The sequence below is a fragment of the Rhincodon typus genome, chromosome 28 (assembly GCF_021869965.1).
Source record: "Rhincodon typus isolate 14 chromosome 28, sRhiTyp1.1, whole genome shotgun sequence".
Taxonomy (NCBI): Eukaryota; Metazoa; Chordata; class Chondrichthyes; order Orectolobiformes; family Rhincodontidae; genus Rhincodon; species Rhincodon typus.
This window is the reverse complement of record NC_063359.1, coordinates 40,723,753-40,734,134: the sequence shown is the minus strand read 5'-3', so window position 1 is coordinate 40,734,134 and position 10,382 is coordinate 40,723,753. Positions and strand designations below refer to the sequence as shown.

At 44.8% G+C, this 10,382-nt stretch overlaps 1 protein-coding gene across 2 annotated transcripts in view; it reads right to left on the bottom strand.

The window, feature by feature from the left end:
- Nucleotides 1-265: 265 nt before the first annotated feature.
- LOC109938478 (noelin-like) overlaps nt 266-10,382 on the bottom strand; it is a 31,789-nt gene continuing 21,672 nt past the window's right edge. For both annotated transcript variants that reach the window (XM_048613620.1, XM_048613619.1), the window contains exon 6: nt 266-2,585. In XM_048613620.1, the coding sequence (XP_048469577.1) occupies nt 1,911-2,585 (675 nt within the window). In that variant the 3' untranslated portion in view covers nt 266-1,910. The remainder of the gene's footprint in view (nt 2,586-10,382) is intronic.

The window sequence follows — 10,382 nt, the reverse complement described above, 5'->3', positions numbered from 1 at the left end:
GACCAACACACAAACAAACACATTCAAAACCTCACACTCACACAGACACATTAAAACCTTCACACACACAGAGGCCAACACACCCTGACACTGAAACCTCACACTCACACAGAACAACACACACACAAACACGGACTCAATCCTCACACTCAGACCAACATACAGACACACTGAAACCTCACACTCGCACAGACCAACACACACATCAAACCTCAAACTCACACAGACCAACACTCACTCTCACAACACACAGACACATTCAAACCCTCACACTCACATATACCAACACATTCACACACACTCAAAACCTCACACACACAGACCATCTCATTCACACACACACACTGTCGGATTGACAGACTGAGACAAACTGCCAGACATTGATGCACACCCAGTCACAGAGAGAGAAAGACATACACACACCGCCACATAAACAATACACCAGATGCCCGTAAGGACAATGACACACATTCATCAACCACTCCGATACAAACCAGGTCTTCTGCATAAACTGACAGACGCTGACTGGCAGAGGCCAAAAGAGATGTGTAGACACCAACGTACACACTCATGGATATGGACACACCTCCACCCAACCATATGCACACAAAATGGCCTCATATACAGACACATGTATACAGTAACAAAGACAAACACAGGTATACGCGGAGACAGACTCAGATGTACAGATTGATGGTGCACACACAGACTGACATCAGAAATGTAAACACTCACAAATACATATGCACAGGTACGCTCACTCACCTTCACTCTCACAAACCTACAGCTTTGCAAAAGAATGAAGCAATATTTTGACAGTTGATAATTGGAGGAGAATTAATTAATGTGATGAAGTGATTTGCGCAACAGGACGGACTGATATGAAATATTAAACTCTACAAATCAACCTGGGTTGAATTCAGAACAGAGTCTTAAAGTACCAGGTGCTAGGATAGGGAATATAGTCGAGTTAATCTGATGCAGCTGACACAGTAGTTATCCAACACACAGATGTTAACTGGGCTTTTACACTGTGTCACTGACAAGCTGTGACACACAATTCATCGCACAATGGACTTGATGCTGAAACTGTTTCTCAAATAATTACATCTCTTCAGATTAAATAGTAACTTCCTTTAGGTAACAATGAGGCAGCTGAGGAACACTGCAGAAGGTTGTAGTCCAGTGACAGTGAGGGTGAAGTCCAATTAGCCGACAGCTGCATGTCTAGAGTAAGCCAGTCCCATGGTAACCGGTAGAAGAGACAGTTTTTTGCAGAGGTGGAGTGTTTTCAATTGTGGGGGAAGAGAGATGGGGAATTGTTCTACTCCCTGCCCCTTGCAATTCGCCAAAGTATTGAAGATTGAGCAAGGAGATCTCTGACTCATCAGTGGGCTTGGTTCCTGTGGCTGCTCCTGCTGTGGGTCCCATGCTCAACGGCAACAATCTGTGTCCTACCATCCTCAACACTGGAAGCTCTGTGGAGGAAGGCGATGTGGGTAGGTGGTGAATAGGCAGGGAGAGAAAGTGAGGGAGGGGAAAGAAGAGGAAGATAGGGAGGGGGAGTGAGGAGGGAATCAGGATGAAAGTGGTGAGGGAGAGGATGGACAAGGGGGAAGGAAGGAATAGAGGAAGAGTGTATGAGAACATAGAGGGAGGGAGGGAAAGTGGGAGGGAGGTAGTATCTCGTCCATTGATCTACTGTTTTGAGTTGAGAATTGAGCTGGATATCAGCTAATTGAGTAAAGCCCCTCATGTGGAGACAGGAACAGCCCAGAAACCAAACTAAAACTTCAGTGATGCTACATGTCCTTTCTACAGAATATATATAAACACCTGCACAGGTCTTACAGATCTATATATCGCTATACTGACTGTATCATTGTGGAAAGGAAAGAATTTGTATGGCCTTATAACTCGTCAGATTTAATGATGTGGAACAGCGTGACATTATATAGAACCTGGTGACCATTATTCCATGTGTAAAGGGCTCGGTCTTTGGGGTTATAATCCAACATGGAGATGTGAGAGTATTGGTTATGGAACTGGATGTCAGTGTATTCGTAGGTGGAAGTGTTGGTGTTGTATGAATAGTAAACCTTGGCTCCACCCAGATGTGAGTTGGTCATGTACAGAGTGCCACAGATCATGAAGGCTTCCCCTGCACTCCGTTTGGGATAGCCTGTGTTCCAACTCCGGATCACCTCCAGCGTTCCCAGGTCCAGCTTGCTGATGACGATGTTCCCAGCATTCTGATTGGTGGCATAGACTGCCCAGAGCCCGCCCTCGTCCACCATCAAGTCGATGTCAGAATGGCCTCCCCAGGAGTATGGGTACATGTTATTGTAGCCGGCGTAGTCCAGGCTCCTCTGAGTCAGCAACCGCTCAGTGGGAATGTGGAACTTGATGAGGATGTGGCTCTGGTATTTGTTAAAGTACAGGGTCTGGTTGTAGACCACTTGACCAGTACCAGACCAGGGATGAGGCAGACGATACACTGTGAAATTGTCCGTACCCATGAAATCCTGCAGGGACTTATAAACACGCACAAAGCGGTTGTTATGGTAACCATCCATGTAATAAACCTAGAGAAAAGTTAGACAAGACAGCATCAAGATGGATTTGTCAATTAAATGTAGATCAAAATAAGGCCTGATTCATAGCTATGCACAATTTTCCCAGAATTTCATATTGGGATCCCTCCAGTCTCTGGATCAAAATTACTCATTCAAGTCCCAAATGACATCCCATGAGCCGCTGACAATGGTAACCTCTCCCACGACCCCGGTCTGCAGTGTTGGACACATTGACCATGCTGTTCTCCTATGCACCCTGATCCCACTGTCTAGCACTGCTCCTGCCTAGGTCCCTCCTAATCATAGCTCAACCATCACTGACGACATCCCCCCCTCACGAACTCACACCAGCCCCACACATACATACACACACACATACACTTTCCCCTCACTGTTCCCACTGCTATCCCCCAAGCTTTGCCCTTGGCTTCTCCTGTTTCTCATTTACACACCGCCCCTTGACGACATCATCCAAAAATATGGTGTTAGCCTTTCATGGCGCATGGTAGAGTCCCTATCTCTGAGCCAGGAGGCCCAGGACCAAGTCGCACTTGCTCCAGAGGTATGTTGTAACAGGTTGATTAGAAAATATCTGAGCTTGCAAATGAATGACACTCAGCACTGCCTCACCAGCTCCTCACTCTGTTTGGTGGTTACTCTTACCGAGACGGCCATGGATAGATGTGTCTGTAGTCGGCAGATTGGTGAGGATGAGATCAGGTGTGTTTTCCCCTCTTATTGGCTCCCTCACCACCTGCCACAGACCCAGTTTAGCAGCTATGTCCTTTAGGCCACAATTAGCTCAATCTGTCATGCTACCATGAGACTTCATGGGGTCCAGAGTCAATGTTGAGAACTCCAATGGGTCACTCCCTCCTCACTGTGGTCTCACCTGTTCCTCAATGGGACAGGATACATAGAGGGCTGGTGGTGGTGGTGGAGTCCGGATCATGTTCCATAATGTCCCTTATTTGACCAGTCTGTGAGACAGCACTAACCCGCCCAACCCTGCAGACATGACAGTACCTAAGTTGATGATGGCTGTACCATCTCATTTCAATTCTTTTATATGTGGTTTTGATGGAACTGAGCAATGTGCTTGGCCATTACAGGGGGGCAGTTACGCTGTGGAATCACATGTCAGCCAGACAGGGGTAAAGATGACAGACTTCCTTCCCAGAAGAATGTAAGTGAAACTGCTCGGGTTTTTTAGCCAATGGTTGTCAGTTGTCTTGCTTTTGAAAATACAGCATTTACTGAATACAAATCTCACCATTTGCCCTGGTGGAATTAGCCTGGCTCTCTGGATTACTGACTCAGGGACATCACCAAGACACACTACCACCCCTGTTAATGTGCTCAAAACACAAACAGATCATCTTGCTCTTTTCCAGTGACAACAAGCTCGATTTGCACAGTCACTCATCATCAGCCAGTTCTCGGTCTCACTGACTGCTCTCATCACCATCTCCCCTAAAGTTGTAATATTCCTGCCATGCTGTATAATCTGAACTGGGTCTGGGATTGTAAATACTGCTGCATCAATGATTTATAAAGATTACCTCATTAGTTCAACTCGGCACTGACATTACTGCCGGGAAACGTTGCCATAATAACTTCAACTTAACACAATCACTCAACATTTATGTTGAGTTCTGGGCACTGTATCTCAGTACAGAGGTCGGGGAGGGGTCTGTGGGGACCGGTGGGTCATTGAAGTGGGCCACCTGGGGAACCACAGGGTCTGTTGCTGTGTCTGTGATCAAGTTATGTTGACAGTCATAAAGCTGACAGCGTGGGATGTCTCTGATTCAGCTGAAGCTTTGCAGGAAATAACGTTACTTTTACAAGAGAAATTGATTGACAGATCAATTGAAGTTGAAAATTTGAGACAGAAATGGCTCTAGTGAACAGATTGGAATAAGAAGATTAAAGAATCCTGGGACAAAATGGGGCATAAACACAGTGAAACCCTGACAATGTGGTGAAGCAATTAGAAGTGGGATTCTGCAATACTTTGTACAATCTGGGCTCCACAAATCAAAATGGGAACTGCCAGCGAAAAACACTCTCATTTCTACAGCTGTCAACACTGGGGGACAGGGTGAACTATTTTTAGAATCCTCATGATAGACTCATAGAGATGTACAGCACAGAAATGGACCCTTCGGTCCAACCCATCCGTGCTGACCAGATAACCTAAATAAATCTAGTCCCATTTGCCAACATTTGGTTCATATCCCTCTAAACCCTTCCTATTCATATACCTATCCAGATGACTTTTAAATGTTGTAGTTGTATCAGCCCCCACTATTCTCCTAGAAGCTCATTCCATACCACTCTCTGCATGAAAATGTTGCCCCTTAGATCCCTTTTAAACCTTTCCCCTCTCATCTTAAACCTACTCCCTCTATTTTTGGACTCCTCCCATCCCAAGGGAAAAGACATTGTCTATTTACCTGATCCATGCCCCTCATGATTTTATAAACCTTTATAAGGTCACCCGTCAGCCCCTGACGATCCAGGAAGATAGCCCCAGTCTATTCAGCCTCTCCCTATAGCTCAAACCCTCCAACCCTGGCAACATTCTTGTAAATCTTTCCTGAACCCTCTCAAGTTCTCAACATCCTTTTATAGCAGGGAGATGAGAATTGCACACAATATTCCAATAGTGGCCTAACCAATGTCCTATGCAGCCGCAACATGACCTCCCAACTCCTGTACTCAATGCACTGACTAAAAAAGGCAAGCATGCCAAATGCCTTCTTCACTACTTATCTATCTCTGACTCCACTTTCAAGGAAGTATGAATCTGCACTCCAAGGTCTCTTTGTTTAGCAACAAATGTGTAAGTCCTACCCTGATTTGCCTTTCCAAAATGCAGCACCTCACATTTAACTAAATCAAACTCCATCTGCCATGCCTTGGCCCATTTGATAAAGATCCTGTTGTACTCTGAGGTAACCATCTTTGCTGTCCACTACACCTCCAATTTTGGTGTCATCTGCAAACTTACTAACCATAACTCCTATGTTCACATCCAAATCATTTACACAAATGACAAAAAGCAGTGGACCCAGCACCAACTCTTGTGGCACACCACTGGCCACAGACCTCCAGTCTGAAAAGCAACCCTCCACCACCACCCCCTGTCTTCTACCTTTGAGCCAGTTTTGTATCCAAATGGCTAGTCCTCTCTCCATTCCGTGTGATCTAGCCTTGCTAACCAGTCTACTGCAAGGAACCTTGTTGAACACCTTACTGAAGTCCATACAGATCACATCCACCACTCTGCCCTCATCAATGCTCTTTGTTACTTCTTCAAAAAAACTCAATCAAGTTAGTGAGACACAATTTCCCATGCACATAGACTATCCCTAATCAGTCCTTGTCATTCCAAATACATGTAAATCCTGTCCCTCAGGATTCCCTCCAACAACTTGCACACTACTGAAGACAGGCTCACCGGTCTATAGACCCTGGCTTTTCCTTACCACCTTTCTTAAATAGTGACACCACGTTAGCCAACCTCCAGTCTTCTGGCACCGTACCGGTAGCTATTGATGATACAGATGTGTCTGCAAGGGGACCCAGCAATCCCTCACTTCCCACAGAGTTCTAGGGTACACGAGCAGGTCCCGGGGATTTATCTACCTTTATGTGTTTTAAAACGTCCAGCACTACCTTCTCTGTAATATGGACATTTTTCAAGATGTTGCTATTTACTTTCCCACGTTCGCTATCTTCTACATCCTTTTCCACAGTAAATACTGATGCAAAATACTTGTTTAGTATCTCCTCCATCTCCTGCGGTTCCACACATCGGTGGCCTTGATGATCTTTAAGGGGCCCTATTCTCTCCCTAGTTACCCTTTTGTCCTTAATGTATTTGTAGAATCCCTTTGGATTCTCCTTAACCCTATTTGCCAAAGCTACCTCATTTCCCCTTTTGCCCTCCTGATTTCCCTCTTAAGTATACTCCTATTGCCTTTATACTTTTGTAGGGATTCACTTGATCTCTGCTGTCTATACATGACATATGCTTCCTTCTTATTCTTAACCAAAACTTCAATTTCTTTAGTAATCCAACATTCCCTACACCTACCAGCCTTGTCCTTTACCCTAACAGGAACATACTGTCTCTGTGATGTGGAGATGCCGGTGTTGGACGACCATGGACAAGGTCAGAAATCATACAATACCAGGTTATGGTCCAACAGGTTTATTCTCTGAAAGCTTGTGTTTTCAAATAAACCTGTTGGACCATAACCTGGTGTTGTGTGATTTCTGATACTGTCTGTGGACTTGCGTTACCTCATTTTGAAGGCTTCCCATTTTCTAACCATCCATATACCTGCAAACTTCTGCCCTCAATTAACTTTTGAAAGTTCTTGCCAACTATCATCAAAATTGTTGTTACTCCAATTTAGAACTTTTAGACCTGATCTATCCTTTTCCATCACTATTTTAAAACTAATAGAATTGTTGTCACTGAACCCCAAAGTGCTCCCCCACTGGCACCTCAGTCACCTGCCCTGCCTTATTTCCCAACAGTAGGTCAAGTTTTGCACGTTCTCTAGTAGGTACATCCACGTACTGAATCAGGAAATCTTCTTGTACACACTTAAATTTCGCTCCATCCAAGGCCTTAACACTATGGCAGTCTCAGTCTACGTTTGGAAAGTTAAAACCCCCACCATAACAGCCCTATTATTCTTACAGATAACTGAGATCTCCTTACGAATTTGTTTCTTAATTTCCCACTGACTAGTGGGAGGTCTATTGTATGATCCCAATAAGGTGATCATCTCTTTCTTATTACTCAGTTCCACCCAAATAACTTCCCTGAATGTATTCCCAGGACTTTCATCCCTAAATACAGCTGTAATGTTATCCCTAATCAAAAACACCACTCCCCCTCCTCTCTAGCCCCCCCTTTCGAACTTTCCTATAGCATCTATACCCTGGAACATTAAACTGCCAATCCTGTCCATCCCTATGCCATGTCTCTGTAATTGTTATGATATCTCAGTCCCATGTTCCCAAACATGCCCTGAGTTCATCTTCCTTGCCTGTTAGGCGTCTTGCATTGAAATAAATGCAGGTTAATTTATCAGTTCTACCTCGTTCTCTACTTTGTTCCTGCCTGCCCTGTCTGTTAGACTTACTCTTTTTCCCAACTACATCAGTCTCAGACTGATCACTTTCCTGACTATGTCCTTGGGTCCCACCCACCCCTCACCTTACTGGTTTAAATCCTCCCGAGCAGCTCTAGTGAATCTGCCCACCAATATATTTGTCCCCTTTCAATTCAGGTGCAATCCGTCCTTCTTATACAGGTGACTTCTGGCCCAGAAGACATTCAATTGATCCAAAAATGTGAATCCTTCTCCCCTGCATCAGCTCCTCAGTCACACATTCATCTGCTCTATCCTCCTATTCCTACCCTCACTAGCTCGTGGCACCGGGAGTAATCCAGATATTACTACCCTCAAGCATTTCCTTTTTAAATTCCTGCCTAACTTCCTATATTCTCTCCTCAGAATCTCACCCTTTTCACATCATTAGTTCCATTGTGTACAACAACCTCCTGCTGGTTCCTCTCCCCTTTGAGAATATTCTGCACCCTCTCCAAGATATCCTTGATCCAGGCACCAGGGAGGCAGCACGCCATTCTGATGTCTTGCTGTCGGCCACAGAAACATCTGTCTGTGCCTCTGACCAGAGAATCCCCAATCACAATCTTGTCTCAGCTGCTACAATAGGGATTGCCTGATCCCGTCAAATGAGCAATGTGTTTGTTGAGAACTGACCTGAGGCATCCTCAGTGAATTGAAAACTCTTAATGGAGTCATAGAGTCACACAGTATAGACCTAGGCCTTTCGGCCCACCATGTCCATCCCAACCCAGCAAACACCAACCTACACTCTAATCCCATTTACCTTTACTTGGTCTAAAGCCAACTCTGCCCTGGCATTTTAAGTGCTCATCCAGATGTTTCTTAATGATTGTGAGACTACCTGCCTCCACCATGCTCTCAGACAGCACGTTCTATATTCCAACACTCACTGTGTGAAAAAAATTATTTTTCAAATCTCTAAACCACTTACTCCTCACCTTAAACTCTTCTCCTCTGGTCTTCGCCACATCGGCCATGGGCAAGAGGTTCTCAAAATCTACCCTATCTATCTTTCATAAATTTGTAAGCCTCAATCGATTCCCCCCCTCAGCCTCCTCTGCTCCATCTTGTCCAGTCTCTCTCTTAGCTGAGATGTTTCATCCCAAGCAACATCCTGGTGAAACCCCTCTGCACCTTCTCGAGTGCAGTCACATCCTCTTGATAGTGTGGCAACCAGAACTGCACAGTATTCTATCTATGGCCTAACAAATACTTTATTAAGTTGTAACAAGATTTCCTTGCTCCTATATTCTGTGCCTGAGCTGATGAAGGTAAACATCTGGTCTGCCTTCTTCACCACTCTGTTTACCTGTGCTTACACCTTCAGGGATCTGTAGACTTGGACAGCATGTTAAGATTTTTCTTTCACCTTTATAATCAGAGTATAGAAATATGTAAGTATATAAAAAACACAGAGAATGCTGGAGAAACTCAGCAGGTCTGGCAGCAGACCTTGTGAGAGAGAAACAGAGTTAACATTCCGAGTCTGATATGACTTCTTCAGAACTGAAAGGCATTGGAAAATAGTCTCAGCCAAAAGAATATTAAGAAAACCTCTTTTCAAAATCTTTTCAGTTCTGAAGAAGAGTCATACCAAACTTGAGATGCTAACTCTTTTTCTCTCTCTCTCTCTCTCTGGGTTCACCTTCATCTCTCTGCTCACTTCCCTGCTCCCACCTGCCTGTCATCAACATATGTACCACCTTTCTCTAGCTGCCATCTGTTCTAAAGAAGGGTCACTGGACTTGAAACATTAACTCTGTTTCTCTCTCTACAGATGTTACCAAACCTGCTGAGTTTCTCCAGCAATTTCTGTTTTCCTCAGACCATTAGCCTGGGTCCCAGGATTATTAATCCAGTGACATCACCACTAAAACCAACACCTCCCTGGAATGGAAAACTGAGAGCTGTTCCCTATTCCAACTCCAGGATCTAGACCGACCGGGCCATTCATCTTTCTCTGTGCATTTGCTTTGAAACCCGTAAAACCTCAACAGAGCTGTGCAACCTGGCCATTAGACAAATGTGTGTGTAGGATTAAGGGTAAAAGTTGTTTAAGCCTGAGTATTGGTTAGTTAATAGACAATCTTGACACTCTATTAAAGAATATGATTGAGTTATATTTGTGAAATTCAAGAAACCTGTTGAAAGACCCTCTTGTTGTAGTTCAAAGTTATGAAGGGAAACAATTGACCATTCTGCTAATTAAACTAAACAGTTACACTTTTGCTGCAGTCTGTGAGGTAGCAACACCTCCGATCAGAATCTTAACAGGACTGACAATGTGGGGAAAATCCTTCAGAACAAGCTGCATATCATAACAGCATTAAACCAGTGTGACAGAGGAATGCACCCTCTTCACTCAAAACAGGATTAAAGCTCCCTCACTAAAACCTTTAGGACAGTGCGGCACTCCCTCAGCACTGACCGTCCGACAGTGCGACGATCCCTCAGCGCTGACCCTCCCAACAGTGCGGCTCTCCCTCAGCACTGACACTCCAACAGTGCAGCACTCCCTCAGCACTGACCCTCCGACAGTCCTACACTCCCTCAGCACTGACCCTCCGACAGTCCTACACTCCCTCAGCACTGACCCTCCCAATAGTGTGACGGTCCCTCAGCACTG